This window comes from Grampus griseus (genome assembly GCF_964374135.1).
Source record: "Grampus griseus genome assembly, chromosome: 9".
In the NCBI taxonomy this organism is placed as follows: Eukaryota; Metazoa; Chordata; class Mammalia; order Artiodactyla; family Delphinidae; genus Grampus; species Grampus griseus.
Window position 1 is genome coordinate 29,372,382 of NC_139003.1, and position 27,924 is coordinate 29,400,305.

The window sequence follows — 27,924 nt, forward strand, 5'->3', positions numbered from 1 at the left end:
TTAAAGCTAAATGGAAATTGGTTTCAAGCTTTAGATGGGTACTTCCCAAGGCTTTTAGCTGTAGACTAAATGAAATTCATTTGTTATTGCAGTTCTACCTTGCTATTAACAGAGGCATTAGGAAGGCAGTGCCAGCTCAGGGGGAATGTAAACAGATTGAACAGACATGTTTACAATATCGACAACAGCTGAACGTCACCGTCAGGAGATCGTCATTTGTCAGAGAGTGATGCTAATATATGCTCGGCTGCCAGCAAACCACAACTTGTCAGGCACTCGTCAGAAATTAAGTTGCCTGCGCCTTACATGTTTAAGATCAGTACCTTGTATTTAAAAGGGAAGGTTTTCTTTTCTTTTTTTTCCACTTTTATTATCCCAGAGAATTTGCACATAGCTAGTGATTGTGTGGAAGCACTTTTAAAGCTTTCTTAAAATATCCAGTGGTTGAATCAGATTTGAAATGATTCTCTTAAGAGAAATCAAGTACGTTTTTAATGGCCATGGAGAAATTAACCATCCTCAGTTTTCTGTTATTTAAAATCATAATGCAAAACAGGAATATCTTTAAATAGTAGTTAATTTTCTACTGACTCTGTTTAAGTCTTTCTTTTAACTAGTTATACATTTAATAATTATACAGCTCCTTATAACCCATTAAGTTAAAATTAAATTATTAAGTTAAATATCTTTATTATTTGCTATTTATAGTTTTGGTTGATAGCCTAGCACCTTTATTTCTAAATCAAAGTCCATCATATCATTGATTGCACGTTCAGCATCTACCCAGAGTTTCACTCTGTTTTCTCAGAAAATACTTATAGCAACTTTATATGGTTAGACTTATTTTACACCTGAGGGGAAGTAGGATGCCTGAAGATACACACCTGCTAGCTGCTTTCATTAGCATTCAGATTCAACTTATACAAGTCTATATGTGTTTCATTCCAACGCCCAGTGACTGGAATACATTTAATTAATTAATGGCACTATTTCTATAAAACTTAAATATGCTTCATCTGTAATCCAAGGTATTCAGTAGTCATTCCGTTTTTAAAAATATAATCTTTTAATGTCCTTATTAAGGAAGGAACTCTAAAAATTCGACCATATTTCTCCCTTATCCTGTCCAAGAATCAAACAACTTCTCTTTCCCTTTCTGCCCTCTGTCCTTCCCCTCTCTTTCCTTTTTCCCTCTGTAAACATATACTGAGTACTCAGTCTGTGATAAACATGAGATACAAAGATGAAATGGGCGACTGCAAAGAAAATATCACAACACGATACAGTATTAAGGTTATAAATAAATTAATGTGGGAACCCTGAACAAGGAGCGGTTGGAGATTTCCAGTAGGTTGGGCAGGAGAGTCTTTATTTGAGCTGGATGTTGAAAATGTGTAAGAGTTTTCTGGTGGAGGAGGGAAGCCACATGAAGAGTATGTGCAAAGATACAGAAGAGTGAAAGAACATGGCAAGTTTAGGCAAAACTTAGAAGTTCCGTGTAACTATGGTGTCAGTGAAAAGTGCATGAAGTAGTCCAACCATGAAGGTCTTTGTAGGAGAGTCTGATGTTATCCCTTGGACTATAGAGAGTCAATGGGTGTTTCCAGCATTTAATGAAATGATAACATTAAGGGCTGGAGGCATTGGGTAGGCTGGTTAGTGGTTATACCCTAGTCTTTGGAAGCCATGCATGGGGTCTAGACTAAGACTAGAGTTTGAGGACTGAGTGGAAGGCAGCTGAATTCAGCAGACTTTGCTGAGATAGAATTTTTGCACATGATAGTAATGTTTGTATTACTTGACATGAGGAAACGGGGTATTACTCAATATGTATGCGTTTTTCATCTAATAGAAACATATCCCTTCAATATATGCGTTTTATTTTGACATGTTAACTAGAATTCTTTTAGAGCTATAGCTTTAAAATTTAGTTGTTAAACTCACAAAAATTTCAAGCAGAGGAAACTGAAGATGACGTAGGCATTTCTGCATCCGGAGGCTCAGCTTGCACATTTCGGTTTTGTATGCACACAAAGCCCAGGACAGAGTTCCATTAACCTTTCTGTTTCTTCAGTGATGTTGGTTTGACTGTCTCTAATTATACCCCAGAAAAGCACACAAGCAGACGTCTCTGAAAGGAAATGTCATGATATTCATGCCCTTAGTGGTGGGTCTTTGTGACAGGATCTTGAGTGTTCTTTGGACTTTTTGCTTACTTTAGGGTTTGAAGTATGAATGGCTCAAGGTTTTGTATTTCTGACTTTGGTATAATTTAGGTATACTCTGTCATGGTACGCATTTTAAGCTTTGTTATATACTGTTTCTTATTATATACATTTGCGATAGCTTTGGTTAAATATAAGCCATATAAATCTATACCCATTGATTTGGTGAATATCCCTAGTCTGTTCAGAGTTCAGTGACAGATATTTCTCAGGCAGCACGTGCTCTGAAGGGGTGATTCTGCTGTGGATGCTGGTTACAGGTTCAGCAAATGCTACCTTGAGGTTAATTCAGCAATTGTGTAGAGTTTTTGCTTTCACATCTGGGTCCAACATCTATTGACTTCCTTTGGCCAAGGTAAAACAGTAGCTATTCATTCAAAATCATATCAGTGTCTAGATGACTCAGGAAACAGAGTTAAATCAATAGACAAGCAAATGACACGTAAAAGACGAGAGAATTAAGTTGCTTAAGCTATAATGAGGAAAGTAGCTTTCAGAAAACTTGTATAGAAAAATGATGTTGAATATTTACTTAATATGCAATATCTGATGAATTTGATGACTAAATAATAGCTTATGAATTAAAGGTTTTTTTCATGAAATTTCCTAAGTTAAAAACACCTACTTTTTCAGAATTGTGATCCATGTATTTCCCCCTTTATTCATAGCAGGGATTTTTTTTTTTTTTTTTGGCCTCGCTGCGTGGCATGTGGGATCTTAGTTCCCTGACCAGGGATCGGACCTGTGCCCCCTGCAGTGGAAGCATGGAGTCTTAACCACTGGACCAACAGGGAAGTCCCCATTTCCCCCTTTATTCAGTTAAAGGGTTATTACAGGCTCCAATTATGTGCTCAGATTAAGATGAATCTTCTCAGCTCACATGACAGAAACACTAATTTAAATTTTATTTAAAATGTATAAACACTGTAGTTGTATCACTTAGTATTCCTCTTAAGCACTACATTTGAATTATTCGGAAATAAGTGATTATCCCTGAACTTTTTTTAGATTACCATTATTTTAGTTTTAAATCTTTAAAATTTGGAAACTACAAGTTTCCGCAATATGGTTACAACTATGAAGACATTTTAGGAACATCTTTAAGAAAGTTGGAATTTTATTAGATGATACGTGCCAATGTAAGAATTGTTGCTAGTTAAGTAAAAATATGAATCTTTTCAGTGCCTCTTCTAGGAAACAAGCATTTAAAATATTATAAATTTTCAGGTTCTGTGCAGGGTTTACACAGCCGAGTTGAAGACACAGACTGATAACTTTTGACAAGACTTGGAGAAGTTTGCCTTTTGTAATTAAAATATTTTAATTCTAAAAGTTCTCTTTTGTGTTATTAAAGTAGTTTAAAAGAACTGTAAGGAACAATAGATAGCCTTGTTCTACCAAGAGCATTTAATAAAAGGACATGAGGAATCATTTGAACTGAGATCTGAGGGGGAGGGCAGAATTTGGGAGGCTGGTGATTCATGGGCAGAGGTGGGAGAAGGGCCTCTGCAGGGGAAGCAAGGGACTTTGAGGAATTGAAAGGCTAGTGGAGGGAGCAGTTGTGAAAAGACTCAGAAGCTCATGGAGTGCTTGGCAAAGGGCATGTGTAGGTCATTGGATAGACGTGTGCCAGTCTTACAAGGCTGAGACTTGGCTGTGTGACCTAGGGCCAAATTATGGAGATGTCTTGAATATATCTTGTGCACATGCTCTGCAGTGTGAAGTTTTGGGAGCTGCAGAGTGATGGGATATCTCTTTTGCTACATAACCCAGGAAGCAGTGTCTGTTCTTGCTTTCCTCGGGGCCTTTTTCTCATTTACCTGGGAGAAGATAGCTACCTGGTCCTGCCACTCTGGGCTAAGGGGCCTTCACATTTAGAGAACCCTTTTTAATGATGGAAGAGAGAATGGAAGACGTATTTTATTCTAACAATGTGCCTTTACTGATGAAGGAATAAAGGTTTCCAGGTGGGACGGTCTAGCTAATGCTTTAGAATTTTTTTCCCAGATGTACATTGTAAACAACATTTTATTAATCTGGATGTATTTAATTCAGGTTTAATAGCAAAATTATAGTTAGTAAGCTAAAGTAGGCACCAGGAAACTGGGTGTGGGGCTAGGATGCCCTTAGGGAGACCAGCCAGCCAAGGGCTCTTGTGGAATGGTTTGAACAGTAGTTCTTTGGAATGCTGCCACAATTTCCCAGGCTCAGGGGAAAAAAACGTTCCATAAACAATTGACTAGTAGCAGAGGATTGTTGTAGAACTGCTTAACTTGTTTGAGAACAAACTTTTTAAGCATGTTAGAAGCACTTACCTACAGATAATGGATATGCTCCTTTCCAATCATCATTAATCTGTTTATAAAAGCAGGTCTTTAAGGATCTGCTTATCAATTTTCAATATTCTTATAGCTAAAATATTTGTTGTAACAAGCATGCATTTCTCTAAAATTGATCTGTAATTCATGCTATTTAATTCAAATTGTTCCTTCTACCAATTAGACTGAATTACTGATGTTTGGGCAACTTTGGTGACAATTTAGTGATTTTATCATTATTCACATATGCTTTTCTTTCCCTGAACATTAAGCATGACTGTGGATCAGCTTGTGTTCTTCTACTTTATTATTTTAACAAAGAAAATACATATTTTTGGTTCAGGAAGAAAGTGTTTTTGCTGGAATAGATTTATCAAGAAGAAAAAAAAGAATGAACCTCTTATTCGTGGATTTATAAAATTTAATGGAAACATTTCCCTTTAATACTCTTTTAACAAATAGGTTTGAGGTTTTTCTGGAGAATGTACAAAGGTAAGTTAAAATGTATATCTTGTCTGAAAATAAAGGTAAAACAAAAGAAAGTGATTTAGAAGATACTTTCACAAATACAGAATGATTCAAAAGTTATTGCAGATATTAAAGTATGAACACTCTTCCTACCTAATAAAATTCTTTAAAATTTCCAATTTCCTAATCTGTTGTCTTGTAAATGATGTTGTCCTAAAGACGCCGGTGGTAATGGACTCACTCCTCTTGTGTTTGTGAGGTATCTGGCCGCGTTTGCGTCTGAGAGGCATGAGTTGGATCAGAATTGAGTCTGGTGTTCTTTAACTGTGTTGCTTAGGATACTTCCTCTGTACTTTCCTGCCCAGGTTCTGGTGATGGGGACTCCTGTCTTGCGTTCTGAGGAATAGCCCCGTAATACATAGAAACAACCTCTTCCGAGACCAGAAACACCCTGTAAATCTTTTGCAATGGGGCCGAGCATGCAGACTTTAGCTGACCTGGCTTACAAAGCAACAGAAGCTATATACATGGTGACCTGTCTAGCGTGTCCAGTTGCTTTATTGCCTTACCCTTAATGTGTTACCTGTCACAATATACATCACTGCCCCCGAGAACCCGTGGCCCCTGGCTAAGTCCCTCTGATTTTGGCATAATACGTTTCTCTGTCTCAGAGTTTGAACAGCGTGTGAAGCAAACGCTTATTAATCTGAACTTCACCAACATCTTCGATAGAGAAACTAGCTCAACAAATTACCAGTGTAAATAAAATGGAAAAGGGGAGTAAATTAACATACATTATTACAAAGATTCTTCTATGTATTTATTCAAATGTAAGCATGAACAAAGGACCACAGCATACCGATACTTTCTTACTTTAGCTCACCTTTCTGCATGGGCTCAGGAATGCCAAGACTTTGTTTCTTCAAAAACTGGTTTATAGTTCTAGCTTTTTCTAAATTAGACTGAACTCATCTCATTTATAATTCTTAAAAGAAAGGAAATTTAATGCTGCCTTTTCTTGGAAAATTTTGTAAAGACACACAGAACATGGTGAATAGTTGGCCTTCAGAAAGTACCAAGCCTGTGTCTGCTATGACATCGTTTTGAGACTTGGCTAAAACAGAGGCTTTGTGTGGACGTGTGTTCTAAGCACAAGTGCTCTTGGACTGTTAGTAGTTTAGTCCCGGTGGATTCTTAACAGAATGTCAGCCGTTCCATTATCTTGTACAAATATTTGGCACTGGAATTCTCTTATTTACTAACTTTAAGTAATATAATATTTTTAAACCTCCAATCACTGGGAAAGGAAAAATAAACAACTGACATAGAGATACTTAGCACTGAAAGCTTGCAGAGTTTAGCATTTGACAGGGTAGAGACTGGAGTTTATCATTTATCATTTAGTGAATGCAGGCCTTTCATCAAACTTTTTGTTTATTAAAAGAGTTGGTTATGTAGCACGTAGGTAGGAGTCAAAAGGCACCGTGTTTTTAAAATATTCAAATGTCCAGTAAAGTATGTTATATTTTGAAATAGTTTTTATTTGTGGAGAGGTGAGTCTCAGAGAGGTATTAATGTTCCGAGATAAGCAAATCTGACTTTTGTGGTTTTAAATTATGTTGAATGTTACTTATGAGAAAACAATCTGAGTTTTTAGTTATGAATTAAGAGACTAGCAGATTAAAATAACTTTTACAGTGTTTATACTTTTTACTTCTCACCCAGTGAAATATATTCTCACTGAGGAGGTTCTGTGATATGTGGTTTATTATCTGCTTTGCTCACACAGAGAAATTTATATATATAAGTGTTTCGTGGAAGACATTACAATTTTGTGTTAATGTAAAAATTCTTTTCCAGTTGGCATTTATACAGGAAAACAGTTTGGAGAATAACTGTTTTGTCTATTTATCGTAGGTTGGATATAGGATTTTTTGTTTCCTTTAGATAGTATATATCGCAGAGTCCTCTATCCATAAAACTGGATATGATGAGGATAAGTTTTATATCAATAGAACATAGTTCCTATTAAAAAGCTCTTAGTAATTGAAAGTATCTTTTCCTATACTTCTCAACTGCTTATAAAGTTTAATATTCTCAATAAATTGATTGGCTTTGTTAGGGCAGATTGCTTTCTTCTTTTCATTAGATTGATGGAAGTTAGAAAGGAAAAATTTTAAATAAATCTATTTTCCCCAAAGTGAAAATTATTTGAAATATTTTGTACAAAACAAACATTACTTTCTTTGAAATTTTATTAAATCAATTATTAACGTACATAAGTAATACTTATTTCATTTATTAGTGTTTTTATGAAAGTTCAATTTAATGAACTGTTAAGCACTCATTGGCTATATGACATTATATTTCATTATGAAAATTGTAAGATGAATAAGAACAAAAGTTAATTTTACTATTAACTTCAAAAGAAGCTGATCTGACTGATTTAATGTAAGGTCAAAACATAAAAAGAGATGGAATTACTGAGATAAAGTGTCAAGGAGTTTGATATAGTAGTTAAAGCAGCATTTGTGGCTTTAATTAGGCATTATTTGGAGGAGCGAAAAAGGAATTTTTTTGCCATCCTTAAAATTTTGATATTACTGGTAGTCTTTTTTTTTTTTTTCCTACTGAAAAGGTCAGAGATGGGAATGTAGGTGTTTTAATTCAAAGACAAGAAAGGTTTTGTAAATACCCGTGTGAACATGTACTTGTGTGCATTTGTGTTCAGTAGTGGGGGGGTCTATAGATGATGGATCGTGAGGTATTGCTAACACCACTGCCAACATCCGTGATATAATATGTACTATGTGCCAGCCACTATTGTATGTGCTTTATGTGTATTGGATCATTAAATTCTCCCAACTATACTATAACGTTGCCACGATTGTTATCTCCACTTTATAGATGAAGACACGGAGACACAGAAAGGTTAAGTGATTTGCCCAACTACGAAGTGGTAGAGCTGGGATCTGAATCCAGGAACTGTGCTCTGAAAAACTTAGTGTTCTGTTGCCTCTCAATGTACCTAGCTCCATTTTCTCTTTTCAAACATACAGCTAATGATATTTTTGTAATATGTTTTGGGGAATAACTTACACAATGTATATATATACCTTTGACATAATAAATTTACATACATACATTTGCACATACACATATATACCTATAAGAATACTTTATTTTTTACATACTTTTTATATACTTTTAATTTTGTATACTCACAGTACTTGATTATATATACAAACGTGTGTTTCTTGAGCAAATAAACTAAATCCAAGCCTCCCTCCTTGAACGAAATTGCCCATAACATAGAGTTCTAAACTTCAAAATTTTGTGACTGAAGTGAATTCTCCAAGTTGGAAAATAATCCAGCTCGCATTGATTTGAGCAGACTGCCTGTGTGGTTTTATGAGCAATATTGGAGGAGACATTCAAATTTCCAAATAAGGTCTAGTGAAAGAGACCTCTGGGGTGGGGGGGGGGGCGGGTCTGTAAATCACATTTAAATATAAACTTTTTGCATTTTGTTACGGAATCCCTATTTTCAGCTACTGAAGGTACATTTAGGAAAAGGATGACAGCACCTGAGTATAAGTTTCCAGTTGCCACCCCCCTCCTTTACTCTCAATAACCATGAAGTGTAATTGGGCTACTTATAATTTTCAGCCTTTTTGAATAACATTTTCTGTGTAAAAAATATAAAATCCTCCAGCTACCAGCATCTTTCTCTTGATTGTCGAGTCTTCGGGGCAGGGCTATTGTTTGTTTTAATTTTATTTTTACTTTTATCAGAGTGCTTCATACACAAAGTGTAGAGTAAATTTAATTCCAAAATACTTCTTATGAAAAATAGTAGTCCTCTACCTTTGTCATTTTCCACTGCTAAGAAAGAGGCAACTGCTTTCAATTTTTTTTTTTTTTTGCAGAGTCCCTTGGAATTTACTTCCATATCTCTAAATCACATATTTATCTAACTCTTCTCATTCTTTTAGTTTTAAGCCCTATCCATTGACGTCTGTGCAAGATGAGGAACTGGTATCTTTTCCTGCCCTCAGTGCCGCACCACCCTCCAGCCCCGCCCCATGCATACTTCCTCTCTCAGCTCGACACAGATATATTATCATTTTGGTTAGAACAGTGTTTACATGCTCATGACTATGTAAATGTTATTCACAGATGGGCCAGGTAAATTACCAGGTTTACTTTTTTCTTTCTGGAATAATACTTTGGGTTTTTTTTTTTTTTGGAATTCGTAACTCTCCTTGTTTTCTATGTTTTCTGTCTAAATCAACTCTAAACTTCCCCTGGTGTACGTTTTCTCTTCATATATTCAAATATTTGGGGTATTCTATCGATGATTTTTTTTTTAAGAAATCTCTCAGCACGTTCTAGACCCACTCCAGTCTAGACTGCTGAAGCTGCTGCCGTCACGCAATACCCCCTTTACTACCATTCTGAGATTTCCTTTGCCTCCCTTTTGTTTTAGATCCCTTGTTTCCTGGAATCCAAGTCATTGTCCTACTCTGTTTAGTCTCTCATTTGAGGTAGCATATCTTCCAGTAGTTTCCTGAAAAACATACATAGGAAATACATTTTTTAAAAAGCCTGCATGCCTAAAAATGGCTTTAAATATCCTTACAGGTTAATTCCTTTTTTTTTAAATTTTAATCTTATTGGAGTATAGTTGATTTACAATGTTGTGTTCGTTTCAGGTGTACAGCAAAGTGATTCAGTTCTACATATACATATATTCATTCTTTTTCAGATTCTTTTCTCATACAGGTTATCACAGAATATTGAGTAGAGTTCCCTGTGCTATACAGTAAGTCCTTGTTGGTTAACTATCTTATATATAAGTAGTGTGTGTATTTTTTTTAATTTAATTTTATTTATTTATTTTTTATACAGCAGGTTCTTATTAGTTATCTATTTTATACATATTAGTGTATATATGTGTATGTTAATCTCAAGCTCCTGATTTATCCCTTCACCCCACATTTCCCCTTTGGTAGCCATAAGCTTGTCTTCGATATCTGCACGTCTGTTTCTGTTTTCTAAATAAGTTCATTTGTATCATTTTTTAAAAATTAGATTCCACATAGGAGTGATATCATACATGTCTTTCTCTGTCTGACTTAACTTCACTTAGTAAGATAATCTCCAGGTCCATCCATGTTAATTCTAATGGCTATAGAATTATAGGTTGGAAATCATTTTTTTTCCTCAGAATTTTGAAGACATCCTCCTGCTGCCTCTAGCTTCCAATATTTTATTGAGAAATCCAATGCTCTTTTGGTTTTGATCCTCTGCGGAAAAGGTATTTAAATTTGAACTCCAGTTCTGTTTCCCGTATTCTGCTTTATCCTCGACTATACCTAGTGTCCCCAGTCCTGAGACTCTGTTTTACTGGTTCCACAGAATAACCCCTAACTTCTTTACTGGTAGGGGTGGATAGTACCCAGCTACATAGTGTAGGGGAGGGGACCTGAGGGCTCTAACTTCTTCCTAAACAAGTTTTCAACAAATCATCCTCTTTTTAGTCCTACTTTCATCCACTTCTGCAAGTACCCAGGGCTTCCAGCACCTAAGCATTTGGAGGGACTCTGTATGTGAATCAGGTTGTTCCCTACTTTCTCCACTACTGATTAAGCATTCAGCTTTTGGGGGACTGCTGAGAAATTTGCTACTCAACTGTTTGTTTTGTACCTTCCCAAATATACTTGCTGTTGTCTTCTTTCCCTTTTCCTTTATCTCTGGGTTTATGTCTTTTAAAATATCCCTTTATTGTTTTAGTGAAGCTTCAACAGGGAGAAGGGATAAGGACGTGTGTTTAATCTACTTTGTTTAGTGGGAGATCCTGGGGAGTGGGGGAGGTGTCAGGGAAGCAGCTCATTTTCATAAATGAATGTTCCTTTAACAAAAGACCTCCTGGAGATTTTATTCTTTTGTCTGTACACATATAATGAGATGAAATAATCTTTAATACGAGAAATGAATCCCCTTTATTTCTACTGGAGGATGCATTGACTTACAGGTCACCAAGGGTTAAATAGGAAGGTGGGATTTCATGCCTTTGCGTTCCTCCTCAAATACATCCAGGGGACAAAGGGACTAGTTAAACTGTGCCATTCTTGCCATTCTGTGGCCAACGCGTTATTTAAAATAACAGACGAATTGATTTCAGTATTTTTAAAAAAGAATTTGGTTTCCCACCCTCCACGCCCTTCCTGCCCTCGTTTCCTAATAAAGATCTTTTGAAAAATACCAGCTATTTTCTCACTAGACAGGGATTTTACTAAAGATTTTACCAAATAACTTGTGGGTTTAGAAGACCCTTTAGAGCGAGTGACACTAACGGTCTTTAGGAGGAAATGAACAGTTTTACTTGTTGTCATTCTGCAGTCATAGTTACATGCATTCAAGAAATATTCACTGAGTACATGTTCTATGCCAGGCAGTATGTTAAGTATTTAAAACATAATATCTCTTGTACTCATGGAGTTTATATTCTAATAGATACTACGATATGGTTAATAGTGGCTACCCTTTAGGTAATGCTTCCTGTGGGACAGCACTCTACCTGGTTGAATCCTTAGTGCAACACTGCAAGGCAATTTTAACACTCTCATTTGACAGATGAGGAAATTGAGGCTTAGTGGTTTGCCCAAGGTCATCCAACTGGTATGTAAAGGAGCCAGAATCTGAAGCCAGGTCTATTTTATTTCAAAGCTCATGTTCTTCCATTTGTATAGTTGAAAAAAGTCAACAAAGCAATTTCACCTACAGTGTTTTATCTAATCTTCTGTTATCTAAATCAGTAAGGACACTCATTTCTGAACTGAAAGGTAATTATTCTCGGCTTGAGAGATTTGGTGAAAAAAAATCACTAATTAATTGCACCATTTTGAGGGTATATCTTATTATCAGCTTGCCTTACTTGATGCAGTTTTTGCATGAACATATGTTTAGGGATAAAACTTATTCATAGAACACAAATTTTAGTTTAATTACAGTAGAAGAACTTAGCTGTTTTAAGAAAGTCTGTATCAACTAATTTTTAAAGCAAATAAAATAGTTTGTTAATGCAAATAATTGCATTCTAAGTCCCTTGTATAAACACTTTCTCAGGCTTTATTTATTTAAAATGTTCAGTTGATAGTAGCTCAGGAAAGATGGGGAGAGTCTGCATATGGTTCCTTAACTATGTAAATTGTCTTATATGTTTAAAGGCACCCTGGACTATCATACTATAATCCTTCAGAAAGACACACAGTAAAACAGAGAGGCAATGTAGTACAGAAATGTGTAAGCAAAGTCAAGGGAAGTCAAATGTTAACAAGAAACTCAGAGCTCAAATTAATCAGAGAAATTCAAGGAAACCTGAAATTGGTTTTTTCAGTTGGTAAGCTGATCATTATTTCCACTGACATTTATTAAATACCTGCTGTGTGACAGGTCCTGCCTCGGCACTGGGAATAAAATAATGTTTACGAACAAGATCCCTGCCAGGCAGAACCGATGGTCTGGCAGGTTAGTAAGCGCAGTGAATTGTGGGTGAGGCAGCCGACTGGTTTAAAAGCTGAAGCCTCTGAAGCTTGATACACAGGAGACAGAGATACCCAGACACACAAGGGGAAGGAGAAGGGTAAAATGGTAAAGAACAAGAGATGAGATACTGGAAAACAATGATGAAGAAGAAACTGCGGCACACTGCAGGGAATGAAGGTCAAATCCAGGAGGAAAGGGCAAGTCCATAGTGGATTGTATTTCACAAACGAGTTCAGAATTGCATTTGTATAATGCTTTACAAATTCAAAATTTTAAATTTTCCAGAACAATTTCCCATGTGTCAAATCAGCCTTGATGATAACAGTGAAGAAGACTTTATTTTTATCTTCATCAGACAGATGAGCAAACTGAAGTCAGGGCAGTTTAATGATTTTTCCAGAGATCACAGAGTGTGTTACTTCAGTCTGCTGACTCCAAATTCAGAGCTCTTTCCACTGTTCTAGGACAGCACTCATGGAGGAGAGGGGTGAGTTGCCCTGCAGACTAGCTTGGTACAGACCATCTCAGCAAACCACGTGTGTTGGGAAAGTAAGGGCTTGACAGACACATACTGACGTCATTAGGAGAGATATACACGTGTTTCAGTAATGCTGAGGACAGCAGACGGTTTTGTAGTGAAATGTGATATGTATGTACCCTACCTGCCATAACAGAGCTCAACGGGAGTTGTTGCTTAATTCTTCGCTGGCTTTGTTTTATTTAAACTGTGGATTAACACCAAGTTTTATAGATGCCTCACTCAGATCCAGCTCTTAAACTAGTGACTGAGTGATTCTCTGTGCAGTGATCAACACAAGGGTGACTAGGACTCAGAGCTCCCTGAAAAAGAAAATGTAGGCGTAGGGCTTCCCTGGTGGCGCAGTGGTTGAGGGTCCGCCTGCCGATGCAGGGGACACGGGTTCGTGCCCCAGTCCGGGAAGATCCCACATGCCGCGGAGCAGCTGAGCCTACGTGTCCGGAGCCTGTGCTCTGCAACGGGAGAGGCCACAACAGTGAGAGGCCCGCGTACCGCACACACACACACACAAAAATGGAGCCCTTTCCTGATCACCCAGTCCAAGGCAGCTCCCAGTCTCTTTCCATTGTACCACTCTGCTTTTTTTTTAACTTTTATTTTTTAAATTTTTTATTGAAATATAGTTGATTTACAATGTTGTGTTAGTTTCAGGTGTACAGCAAAGTGATTCAGTTATACATATATATAGCTATTCTTTTTCAGATTCTTTTCCCTTATAGGTTATTACAAAATATTGAGTAGAGTTCCCTGTGCTATATAGTAGGTCCTTGTTGGTTACCTATTTTATATATAGTAGTATGTATATTTTAACCCCAAACTCCTAATTTATCCCTCCCTCCCTTTCCCCTTTGGTGCCCATATGTTTGTTTTCTATGTCTCTAAGTCTAGTTCTGTTTTGCAAATAAGTTCATTTGTATCATTTTTTTTTTTAGAATCCACATATAAGCATATGATATTTGTCTTTAGACAAATACTTCACTTCTGACTTACTTCACTTAGTATGATAATCTCTAGGTCCACTCATGTTGCTGCAAATGTAATTATTTCATTCTTTTTTGTGGCTAATGTTCCCTTGTATGTATATATCACATTTCTTTATCCATTTATCTGTTGATGGCAGGTTAGGTTACTTCCATGTCTTGGCTGTTGTAAATAGTACTGCTATGAACTTTGGGGTGCATGTACCTTTTCAAATTATGGTTTTCTCCAGATATGTGCCCAGGAATGGGATTGCAGGATCATATGGCAACTCTATTTTTAGTTTTTGAAGGAACCTCCATACTGTTCTCCATAGTGGCTGCACCAATTTACATTCCCACAGCAGTGTAGGAGGGTTCCTTTTTCTCCACACCACATTCTGATTTGTTTTCATATATTCTTATCTATTCATATATTATGTAAAAAAAATTTATTGAGCACCTACTTTGTGACAAGGAACACGGTAAATTTCTGCCCTTGATAGAGCTGTCATTCCAGTGAAGAGGAATAATCAATAATCATCACTACCCGATCCTTCCACCCTGACTGGCACCATAAATGGAGCGGAGGATTCATGACAGCAGTGGAGTTGTTTTAGTTCTGCTGGAATTAGTGAACTTTCAGAGAACCTCTTCTTTCTCACCCTTTTACTGTTTACTTCTGTAAAGTGACCTCCGCAACTGGAGAAGTGGCAAGGAAAAGCACAAAGAACATGGCTGCAGTGGTCCCTTTAGGGCTCCAAAATTTATTTTATGATGCACGTTCTTGAGCAAGTCCTATTGTATACTTTTCACATTAATTTCTTCATTTGTAAAATGAGGTAGTCTTATCCATTGAGTGAATTAATTATGAAAGCATTTGATAAATGAAGCACCATCCAAACGACCCACTTAGGTGAGTATTGAATGCTGTCTGCCGATATCTCAAAATTTGCTGAAATTTTCCCCATCTGCTCCCAAGGGAGGGAGCGTCTTGAATATGTGCCTCCGTTTTCTTGTCCTTTGAATAAACAACACTGAATAATATTTAGCTTGTCTCTGATGACCATATTTTACTTTGAGTCTATCCTAACAGCATTCATTTTCTGTTCCTCTACAGTATTTTGGAAGTTTACTTGTCATTTTCTGTGTAGAACTGGCTTGTGGTGTTTGGACATATGAGCAGGAAATTATGGTGAGTTCAAAATGGAATATAACCACAGTCTGAAACAATATTCGTTCAGCCTTTTAAATCAGATACTCTGGAGTTGTTAGGCACACGATTATTAATTTGAATGTTCATGCTGTCTGGTAACAATGAATACTCCCAATACTTCTGAAATGTAGCATTTTCTTTTCTGTGTCTAAAGCATAGTTCCAAAGCATAATTTGTAATTTTTCATTTCCTCTATTCCTATATATATCTTTAATTCCACAGATTGCTTAAACATGGATATAATAGACTGAAAATTATATATGTTCTAAAATAATTTTACCATCTTCTGAGTGTATAATAGGAAATATTCACATTTGCAACAGGACTTGAGAAAAGTTGAAAAGCTACATGAAAACCTTATAAAATGCTGACTGCAGCTGTACACTGGTGGCTAGGAAACATGTACCTTCTGTTTGCAGGAAGCCGAACCATCTTCCAAATTAAGAAGTGTGTGTTAGAATGAATGAGAATAAGAGTTTCTTAACCTTAAGATTTTACCAGTCATGTTCGGTATACCACTCCACTTCACCTCTGCTCTATTGGGCATTATTACTTATTTAATGTTTGCTCACTTCATTGGTGAAAATTGGTGCATTGATTATCAATGAGGTTGAGCACTTTTGCATGTCTGTGAAGTCTGGCTGTTTTTGTGGTGGCAGGTCAGATTCTTCCACTGTGAGCTTCGTAGAGTAATTCTGTTTCAGGAAGATGATGTTTTTTTTCCCCCAACATGTAGTCTTTGGACTGTCTACAGCAGGAGTCCACCAGGGTGATTCTTTAAAATGCACATTATAGGGCTCTAGGCCAGAGCTGCTAGATCGGAATAGAGGAAAAGGCAGGGACTGAGTATCTGCATTTGTGGCAAGTTCCCCAGGTCAGTCTTCAACATTTTAAAATTTAAGAGCTCTTAAGAAGCGAAGCAGATTCTTTTTTTTTTAATTTAATTTAATTTATTTTTTATACAGCAGGTTCTTATTAGTTATCTATTTTATACATATTAGTGTATATATGTCAATCAAAATCTCCCAGTTCATCACATCACCACCATCCATGAAGCAGATTCTTTTACATTTGTTTCTGAGAGGCATTTTGGCAGTTGTGTAAGAAAATTGAAGACATCTCTGGTACTGATGCAGTTATTAAAGATTCTATGGTAAATCTGCTACTGTACTGTGACACTGTTTTGAATACTAAGTGGTAATTACAGACTAGTGGGTACTCTACATACTTCAATTTACATGTAAACGATACTTTGGCACTGCTACACAGCTGAACCCCTCTGAAAACACTCATGCTTTCAATGTGTGACAACTCTCAGTAAGAAGAGAGAATTTATGGTTATTTTTTTCTCTATTAAAAATTGAAAAGTCAGGGCAGGTTCTAACTAGTTTAATATAAAGTTAAACACTATCTTCAAAACAAAATCTCCTCTTACAATAGGAATGCTCTTGTTGTCTTTGAGAATCATATTTTCACACCATCCCTAGAAACTTGGCATATTAAGGGAATGAAAAAGTGATGGATTCCAGGGACTCAGCTTTGGTGTCTTACTAATTTCTTCTAATTTCAAAAAACACATGGATCTCCTTAACATTCAAGCAATGAGTAGTAAATTGTATAATTAATTCTTGATCTCCTCATCTCAGCTTTTGTGTTCTTTTTGGTAATTAAAAGGTTTTTAAAAATGAGTTTACTTTCTAGTGGATTTAAAAAAATGGCTTGAACAGTGTTTATATCATACTAATATTTGATAAATTTCCTAAATTATAACAAGTTTGAAATGAATTAATTTAAGGTATTTGAAAGGAAATATTTTGACTCTAGTACAATTCTAAGGAACTTGAGGAAACAGAAAGGAATTGATACTTTTTAGATACTTGCTTCTATTCTGTGAAGGGGCCATCTGCAAGTATTCTTTTAGTATCACAATGGTACTAGATGGGTGTACACTGCCGTGCCTGCTGAAGGCATACATCACTGTTTTGCTTGTGTAAATCTTCCCCTATTAAGTCACCAGGATAAAACAAGGGCTGTTTAAAAGTGAAATGTGGAAAGTAGTCCTTTAGGAAAAACGTTTGTCAGAATTTTTTTTTTTTATTATTGCCTTTGCACTAATAGCAACGTGAATGAAAAGTGCCGTTAAAGTTTATGAGCTGCGAAATTTTGCAGAACCCAGACTTTGCGTAGAATGGGCTTTGTGCTCTTCTCTGTTCCATGCAAGGAGCCGATACATGTGTGTTTTCCTTTATGGCCAGAGCACTGTATTTTGTGCCCGAACCTCAGTGATCACCTGTGTTTCTTGCTATATTTGGTTTCAGATCAATCGTGGTCACAAGTGGGAAACAACTTAATTTATTTTGGAAAATAACTTAAAAATAAGACTGTTCTAATAACCAAATCAAGAGATTGAGCATCAGGCAGCCTATTTTCCCATTATTTCTGTTTTTTGTATACATGTTCACCTCCCATTCATCATTCCTTCACTAGATGAAATCTGTCAATCATGTTAACTGTTTCAGATTATAAATTTCTAGAGAATTTATTTCACTTCTATTTATTTTATGTTCAAAAGGATATGAGATAATAAGAATTTATACTGCATAGCTTGAACTTTGGTTAGTTCTCTGAACTTTGCTGGAACCAGATGAACACACAGTATACCCAGTCAGCCCATTATTTAGGGAACAAAGTTGTATGCCCAGGTGTTGGGGTGTTTTCTTTTGTATTGTACATTTCCAAGTAATAAAAAAGAAAATTAACAAAGGAACAAAATGAAGACTTTCTGTGGCCAGGAATTTTTAAACTACTATTGATATTGCTTTTTTTTTTTTTTTTTGCGGTACGGTATGGGCCTAGCCGCTCCGTGGCATGTGGGATCCTCCCGGACCAGGGCATGAACCCACGTCCCCTGCATCAGCAGGCGGACTCTCAACCACTGCGCCGCCAGGAAAGGCCGATATTACTATTTTTAAAAATAAGATTTCAAAATATTATGAATATTGAGTTAGTGTCAAATTTGCTTGACTTAGCCCGGTCAGTATTGCTCCATAGATCAGGTGTGGATGTCTGTCTAGTTTCCCAAGAGTTACTTTAATAAAACACGTGTGGAGAGACTAGGATTTTTGTGACCCCATTTCTCCTGTAGCACTGTACACAAAACATAACATGATATGCTAATTAGATTTCTTGCCAACTGTTGTGTTGTGTACCTGAAGCTGTGTCATGATTAAAAACTGTTCAGGGACATGGTGCTAGGTACCTTAAGAGGCAGAGCACAAAAAAATGCTTTAATTTCAGAACAATTTTTCTAGAATTCTAGCATGCCTCTGAAATCCAACCTTTTTTTTTTTTTTTTTTTTGCTGTACGCGGGCCTCTCACTGTTGTGGCCTCTCCTGTTGCGGAGCACAGGCTCCGGACGCGCAGGCCCAGCGGCCATGGCTCACGGGCCCAGCCGCTCCGCGGCATGTGGGATCTTCCCAGACCGGGGCACGAACCCGTGTCCCCTGCATCGGCAGGCAGACTCTCAACCACTGCGCTACCAGGGAAGCCCTAAAATCCACTTTTTGAAAAGTTTACAGACTTATTCTAGAGTGAGGCTTGGCTTGAGCTGAACTCGTTCCCTTAATTCTTCTCCCTTTATTTTAGTACCATAATCTGCAGTCACTTCAAAGAACCATTTCATAGCATTACGAAATCAAATGAAAGGGCATTTTGCAGCAGGGATCGCTTGTTATGAGGAGCTCGGGTGTATCTACAGAACATAGAGCTTTACTTCTTTGTGATTTCCTTGAACTTGATATCGGCATTAAGTGATTTCGCATTATTTTGCTTAATATGAAGTACTTCCTCATTTAGTACAAAAATCTACAAGTAGAGATTGTTTGATACGTATTTAATAACGCTGAGCTTAATTTAAGCCACAAACAAATACAAATTTAAGGCAGTGTTTGGCAATGGCAGTACATTCCAAGTAAGTGTGAGTATGTGGACGAGTCTAAGAGTGAGTGTATTTGTGTGAATCTGTGAATGTATGTGTGTCTGAATGTGGCTGTTTGCATGTTACAGTTGTTGATACTTTGTCTTTTCTATCGCTAGGTTCCAGTACAGTGGTCAGACATGGTCACTTTGAAAGCCAGAATGACAAATTATGGCTTACCGAGATACCGGTGGCTTACTCATGCTTGGAACTTTTTTCAGAGAGAGGTAAGTGCTACCTTTTCTGAGGTAGAGGGTATGGAATAAATGACACACTTTCAAAACAAGTGTTCAAAGCTTTGGCTTTGGTCATTTTCCCTGTGCTGAAAAGTTAAGCCGATGATTCAGTTACCACTGGTGTAATTTTTTATTGAGAAATACTTTAAGTAGCTCTATGCCCTGCTTTTCTTCCACCATTTCCGCTTCATTTCCCACGGTTCACATATATTTTAGAATCTTTTAAAAGCCCTTTTGCTAAACTAAATTTTCCTTTTTTAATGAGAATTCCTTGATAATTACCCAAGCTCGATTTGAATGGATAATTTTTCGTGACTTTTAGAGCTATCTGTAATTTAAGCATCATTTGAAAATTTAAAATAATGGGTCTTATTTGGAAATTAGGACTCAGCATATCATTAAAAGCATGAACTTTCTAGTCAGAAAGAACTTCGTTCAAATTCTGGCTCTGCTGCTTACTATTACATGAGCTTCTGTAATTTACTTAACTTCCTTAAGCTTCAGTCTCCTCATCTATAAAATGGGGATAATAAAAGTACCTATCTCCTCCAGGTGTTGAGAAGATAAAATGGGATCATAAGTTATTGTTAACAATAACATTACAAAGTTACGTGCTTTTAGCTTTTCTTACCTACCTTCCATATAGCACTGCATCCCATTATCCTCTCAGACAGGAACTATATTTAGATGTTTAAAATCTGGTGACTTGAAGTTAACCATTGATTCAAACTAAGTTCTTCTCCCAAGCAGTTTCCTTGCGATTGGAGTGACATTCCCAGATGACCAAGTCTATCTCTTTCTTTTACTGGCATTTAAAGCTGGGCTCCAAAGCATTTGAGAATCAGGGTCTTGCACAATAGAGGTCCTGCTCCCTGCTCAGTTACTCTGTCTTGGATACAGGCAGAGGTTCAAGTCCAGGATAATCTCCAAATCTGGCTCTTTGTGTTACAGTTGTTGAGATGGTGAAAATTATCACTGCAGCACAGATTTCCTGTTTATTTAACTGCTTCCTGACTTTGTTTGTTTACTCTTCATTTGTACTAAAAACAACGTGAAGGGAAAATAAGTGAAGCGTTAGGGAATTTATAATAAGCTGTGTTCAGCTACTGCCCGGAGTGGAAGCTTCCTAGAGCTCTTTATTTTCTGACAGTTGTGATGTGGACCATGATAATCCAGGTAAAAAAACAAAATGAGTTTTTTTTTCTAATGGTACAAAGAGGGCGCCACCCTAGGTCGATAATGTACAGCGCTACAAATGATAGCGCACATATGTTTAGATTGGTTGTATGGTAAGTTTCCTCCTTTACATCATAGGCTTATTTCACTCCAGAGGAGGTGGTGAAGACCTCCGGGCCTCCTGAAAGAATTTTTAAAAGCCCCTAGTATTCGTTTGCTAGGGCTGCAGCCATAACAAAGTACCACAGGCTGGGTGGCTTAAACCACAGAAATTTATTGTCTCACAACTCTGGAGGCTGGAAGTCTGAGATCAAGGCATCGGCAGGATTGCTTTTTTCCTGAGGCCTCTCTCCTGGGCTTGTAGACAGCCGAAGTCATCTCCCTGTGTCTTCACGTCATCTTCCCTCTGTGTCTGTGTTTAAATTTCCTCTTCTTATAAGGGCATAGGTCAGATGGGATTAGGACCACCCTTATGACCTTATTTTAATGCCTTCTGTAAAGACCTTCCCAAATATGGTCACATTCTGGAGGTTAGAACCTCACCATGAATTTTGGTGGTGGGGCGGAAGGACACAATTCAGCTAACCACCTTCTCCCAAAATAAATTGTAGAGCAACCTTGTCAGGCTGCAGTTTTCCTGACTCCTCATTCGGTGCAGGTCTGGGCATGTACTTCACTTTAGTGGACTCTCACTTAAGCCCTAGTGATGTTTATTTAATACCTTTAAAAAAACTGATGCTAAGAACTGTATTGATTGATTGATTCTAACATAGAAGTTGGAGTATAGGCTTGAGAACAAATAGACTCCACCGCTGGCTGGTCTGTGATCTTGGCAACCTACTTGTCCTGTTCCTTAGAGCCTCAGGTTCTGCTTATGTAAAATGGTGGTGGAATTTTCCGGTTTGACAGCATGTTAGAAGAGTGGCCCCATCTCACAATGTGGCTCTAAAAGAGGCAGCAAGACTCCAAGGAGACGTAGACTATAGTCATGTGTGGCTTAAGAATGGGTTTGCTTAAGGGAGTTTCCAGGAAAATTTTCAGTATCAATTCCGTATCTTCTATTGATGAAGAAAAACAACCATGTAAAAAGCAACAGTATCTCAGTGACTTATTAAAATAAAAAAAAGCATCTGGCACAGAACATGCTATGCATAAGTTATTTGGAAAAGTCATCTGTGTGGAGCACCTCACTTCCTGAGAAGGCCAGATAAATGGGCTGTTCTATTGTGGACGGAGTGAGCATGTTCCAAGAACCGTCCTCCTGTCAGCAACACAGAAACACACATGACATTAGGAAATGAGAAGTAGGTTTCTTCTGCATGCAAGGATTTAAAAAGACTGACTTGGAAAGGTAGTAGTTTATGATTTTTAGAAAGTGGTCGTTTTACTACATGTATTTTTTATGGATACTCAATGACTTATGTAAAATACATGATGTTAACTTATGTTTGACTTAATTGGTGATGTTTGTGGTATATTTGTGGATTTTAGAACACATTTGTAAGAGGGAAATACTAAAATTATTTTTAAAGTTTCTTGGAAAATTTTAGTATTACTCATAGCATCAGTATTTCATCATTTATAGTACTCAAGATGATTTTTTTCTCTTTATTTATTTTTATTTTTTAACATCTTTATTGGAGTATAATTGCTTTACAATGGTGTGTTAGTTTCTGCTTTATAACAAAGTGAATCAGTTATACATATACATATGTTCCCATATCTCTTCCCTCTTGCATCTCCCTCCCTCCCACCCTCCCTATCCCACCCCTCTAGGTGGTCACAAAGCACCAAGCTGATCTCCCTGTGCTATGCGGCTGCTTCCCACTAGCTATCTATTTTACGTTTGGTAGTGTATATAAGTCCATGCCACTCTCTCACTTCGTCTCAGCTTACCCTTCCCTCTCCCCGTATCCTCAAGTCTATTCTCTAGTAGGTCTCTTTATTCCCGTCTTGCCCCTAGGTTCTTCATGACCATTTTTTTTTTCTCTTTAAAATTAGATATTGGGCTTCCCTGGTGGCGCAGTGGTTGAGAGTCCACCTGCCGATGCAGGGGACACGGGTTCGTGCCCCAGTCCAGGAAGATCCCACATGCCGTGGAGCGGCTGGGCCCGTGAGCCATGGCCGCTGAGCCTGCGCGTCTGGAGCCTGTGCTCCGCAGCGGGAGAGGCCGCAACAGTGAGAGAGCCACGTACCACACACACACACACACAAATTAGATATTTAAGCAAGTGAAAAAATGTAAAATGATTTTTTGTATTTCCTTGTTTCATTTTACGTAAGAAATTCAGAATTCTTTAAAGTTTATTTTAGTTGAAATTTTGAAATGGTGGATTGTGATATTTTACAATACAGTGTTAATCCTGAGCACAGGGTGATTTGTTGGGCTACATAATTTTCAAAGCCAGTCACTCCTGGCAAAATTCTTCTCCGTGACTGCCTGTACATAACCCTTGTTTCTGACTATATGGAAGAGTAACTGCCCTCTACCCAAGGGCAGAAAGTTTTCATAGTTAATTACTCTGAATCTAATCTACATATGTCCTGAAGCAGGGTTTCTAAACTTTGACCAGAGAAGGTTTTTGTTAATAGTTGGTGAAATGAGACTAAAAAGAAACAAAGACAACATAGTTTGTCTTAAATCCAACTTTATTGACACTAAAGACACATCATTTCTTCTGAGATTATGGTGATAGAATATGACAGCTTTTTTCAAGAGTCTCACTCAGTTGAATAAAAATTTGTTGACCAAACCTATGCTTCCATCTCAGAAATTTTTGGAAATGTTCTGGTTAATGAATCGAGTTGGGTAATCTCTGTGACGTGGGCTGTTGGCCAAAAATCTTTCTACAGAGATTGCGGAAAGTTTTAATATAATATTTGAATTTGTTAAGCATTTAAGTTGGTAACTAGGCAATATGCAAATAGATTGATCAACTATTCCCTAGTAGCTAGAGGTTTAATGTTAAATATAAGATTTCAGCTATTTGTTTTGTTAGTGTGTATTAACTTTGCTGCTATGTGATCACTTGTAGAGGATTTTACATTTGGGGGGAGGTAAGACTCAGTCATGCCTGATCTGTCTTCATGTGTTACGGGCATTATTGTTCAGAATTGTTCCATTATGGAGTCCTCTATTACATTTCTGTTGTCAACATAAAATGTGCACATATCATTAGGTGATGACAGAAGTGACTTTAGCTCTGGGTGCAAATATTTAAGAAATCTAACGTTCAGTCTCCCATAAGTTAAGAAAATATTTTTGTTGTTTCTGAGCCTGACCAGTCATTCTTTTGCAGTTCAAGTGCTGTGGAGTTGTCTATTTCACCGACTGGCTGGAAATGACAGAAATGGACTGGCCCCCAGATTCCTGTTGTGTTAGGGAATTCCCAGGATGTTCCAAACAGGCCCACCAGGAAGATCTCAGTGACCTTTATCAAGAGGTAAGGCCATATGTCATTAACTTATCATGGAAGTAAAGAATCAACAACATGCCAATGCAATTTTCCTCTTCTGTCTAAATATGAGGGACTCGAAAATTGTTTTCCTCTGAAATGTGGAGAAAGAAGACAAAGCTAAAAGTTAATATAAAAATCTGAATACTAATCACATTTTAACAAAGTAAATTTGGAAAGACTAGGTTTTAGAATTAATTGGATTTTGAACTGTATTGTCTAGAACCAAGCTCTATTGCCACTTCCTAAGAGCGCTTTAAAAACAGACATGCAGAGTGTGTGACTAACTCCGGACATTGGGGAAGACAAGGTTTGTAGTTCTTGAGCATAATGTGTATTTAGGGCTTCCATATAGACTAAAACATGGGGGCAGGGGATGGACAAAAAAACCAAAACCCAAAAAACCCCCAAAAACCCTTCTACTCTCCAGAGAAAATGCTGTCCTCGACTCTTCAGGTCCCCCTGCTGGCTAATATCAGTGATGTTAGTTTTAGCTGATTTAATGAAGTTAGGTGCTCAGTGGGATTAAAGTCAGTTATCAAGTGGCTAAGAAACTTGCATCTTTATGTTTTCCGGGAGAATTCATCAGAATCATCTGTTATTCCTTTGTTAGCAGAAGCTTTCCTATTCCTTCATCTTTAATGGTGATTTTCAAACTTTGTTAGCGGAGAAATCCTATTTTCAAATTAAAATCTAGAACTACACCATTCCAGTATAGTAGCCAATAGCTACAAGTGGCTATTGGCTATTCAATTAAAATAAAATAAAATAAAAATTACATTTCCTCAGTTGCACTAGCCACATTTTAAGGGCTCAACAGCCACTTGGGACTAGCAGTTCCTGTGTAGGCCAACACAGATATAAGACAGTTCCATCTTTATAGAAGGCTTCATTGTAGTCTTGATCTAGAATGGAAGCTCAAAATGTGAATCAGGTGGAAGGGAAGCTGCTCAGGCTGATGGGCTGGGATCATTTCCCAGATACATCACCAGTCAAGTATCTGGGTACCACAAATCATATTAACATAAAGTAACAGTTTATATCATTCATAATATAATACACACACACACACACATCTGATTTTCCCTGGAAATACTGTCATTGTTCAAAACATCTTTTAGGCTGTCTGCCAAAGTCAGTTGTAGAGATGCTCGAAAATCAGTTGTATTAATTTATAGTGTAAATTAATGAATTTGAAAATGATGCTGGATTACCCACACAAATGTTTCATTTCATTCATGTCTTAGAGATGAATAACTTTTGACTGTTAAATAGTTCATCTTAGAGGACAAGCCTTTGCCACATTTAAGGATACCCAAAATGAAGTGCTTTGGCCTCTGAAGGCAGGCCACAAAGAGGAGTGCCAAATATCTTTAAGAGATTCAGAATTGTGTTAGTCTTTCTAGGGCAGGAAAGTACCACAAAGTGAGTAACTTAACAGATATTTATTGTCTCACAGTTCTAAAGGCTGTAAGTCTGAGATCAAGTGTCAGCAAGGTTGGTTCCTTCTGAGGCGTGTGAGGAAGAATCTATGCCTCAGCTTCTGGCGGTTCGTTGGGAATCATTGGTGTTCCTTGGCTTGTAGAAGCATCACCCAGATCTCTGCCTTTGTGTTTACATGCCATTCTCCCTGTTTGCATCTGTCTCCAAATTTCCCTTTTTCATAAGGACACCAGTCGTATTAGACTAGGGGCCCACCCTTCTCCTGTATGACCTCATCTTAACTAATTATATCTGCAAGGATTCTATTTCCAAATAAGATCACATTCTGAGGTACTGGAGATTAGGGACTTAACATATGAATTTAGAGGGGATGAAATTTATCTCATAACAAGAATTGTTGAAGCAACTGAATAACTCAGGTGTTTACTTTAAAAGATAATCAAAATACTTATAGTCGTGCCTCACACTACTGGGAAGTATTGTATTTGGATGTTATCATTTTAAACATATTATGCTTAGTAGCATTTTGGCTTTGAATGAAAAGGAATATACAAGATATTGTATATTAAACGAAGAATTATTGAGTCAGTGTCTCTGAGTTCTGCAGTGATTATGTTACATTTTTTTTTTCTGAGTGAAAGGTAAATATTGGTTGGTGACTGTAGTAGGGATGGTCACCTAACAAGTTCACCAGTTAAAGTCCTATTGATTTCATAAAACAGGAAACCAAGCTTAATATTTCTAAGATAATATTAGATGCAGATGTAATTGTGGATATTCAAATACATAACTTACCACTAGGTTTTAAAAAACAGATGATTACAGACAGACATTTATTTATTAAGATGTAAGCCCCAGGGAGAGCCTCCTCCTGGGATAATAAACCATTTTGCAGAAAAATCCAAAACCAAAATACCCCAGAGGATTACAGTATAGATGTAAGTGTTGACATGTGAATTGAAACCTATCCACTTTCCTAGTGTGAACTTAATCCTTTGTTAGTTTTTAGGAGTAGCAAGTCAATATGGGGAATTATTGGGCTACATATGTAATAATTTCTACTTTCTTTAGTGATCAACACTGGTAACATGATTATAACCAATATTGATCCTGAGAATGACAAAACATGAATGAATTTACCATATCTTCCCACAAAGTCTGAGTATGGACAGATTCACTTCAGTTTTATTATTTAGTTGAAAGGCAGTCAATTAAACATTTAATAAAATTTTTTTGTTTAAAAATGCAATTCACTTTTGCTAGTAGTATTCATAATGAGACACTTTAATTTCAGGATGTCTAGAATTGCTTGTGACATGAATTTTAAGATTAAAAGAAACCACACTATTGTGCAAGTGCAAATTGATGGCCCATATTATTTAAAAAGTTTTCTCATATTTTCATCAAAAGACTTTGAAAAGCAAGCTGACATTATCAGTGACAAGATGTTCTTTAGACAAACTTCCAGCAGAGACAGAGGTTCATTATATGAGAGTAATCTGCTTTTGCATTTTACAATTAATAACAGATGCTGAGATTGGTAACATAGTGCATAATTATATGCATAGCTGACTTACAAAAGTGGATCACTTAGTAGCTTTATGGCAAAAGTACAATTAAATCCATCATTAAAAATAAGACTTAATTCCACTTTGCCCAGGAGAACATACGTTTCCTCGTTGCAGTGTGCCCAGAGATCATCCACCTGAAAGATGAGGGGTCTGAAAGGGTGAACAAGTGAGGGACAGCTGTTGGTATCTGGGAAATTTATTCTGAAGTAGCAAGTACTGAAAGGAGATATTTTAGAGGTCTTCAAAGTTCATCATTCCGAACAGGAACTAGACTTATTCATTGTTGCTCCAAGGGCCAGAAGTTACAGGAAGGAAATTTTGAATCAATAGACGGAAAACCTTGCTCATCAAAATCCGTCCAGTTGTGAGAAAGGTTCTCTTGTAAAGTCGTGAGTATCTCATCACTAAAAATATTAAAGTCAAGGTCAGATAACTATGTCATTGGTGGGTAGAATGGATTTTTAAATTAAGAGTGAATCTGGACTAGATGAACTTCAAGGTCCCTTTTATCTTTCATATTCTGTAAGCTTAGAGATAAGAACTGACTTTCTTCCTGTAGTCTTTCTTCAGTAGTCTGAAATCAAGGAAATAAATCATTCTCAACCATCTGGTGGCCTGCATGGTCCCTGACCCATATGTCATATTTTATGACATATTTGAAATCTGTGAAAAATGACAGAGCGGAAATATAGCAACAATCGCACATTTTAAAAACATTTCCATCAGTGGTATTGTTGGGTTTGGCACACAGCCCCTCAAACATCCATAATGAGCTATCCACTTGTATAAAAGTA

At 37.0% G+C, this 27,924-nt stretch overlaps 1 protein-coding gene across 2 annotated transcripts in view; it reads left to right on the plus strand.

Annotated features, from left to right (window-relative positions):
- The window catches only part of TSPAN12 (tetraspanin 12), a 65,903-nt gene that overhangs the window by 22,832 nt on the left and 15,147 nt on the right, over positions 1–27,924 (plus strand). For both annotated transcript variants that reach the window (XM_082662027.1, XM_082662028.1), the window contains 3 exons: positions 15,177–15,251; positions 19,369–19,476; positions 23,961–24,104. In XM_082662027.1, the coding sequence (XP_082518153.1) occupies positions 15,177–15,251; positions 19,369–19,476; positions 23,961–24,104 (327 nt within the window). The remainder of the gene's footprint in view (positions 1–15,176; positions 15,252–19,368; positions 19,477–23,960; positions 24,105–27,924) is intronic.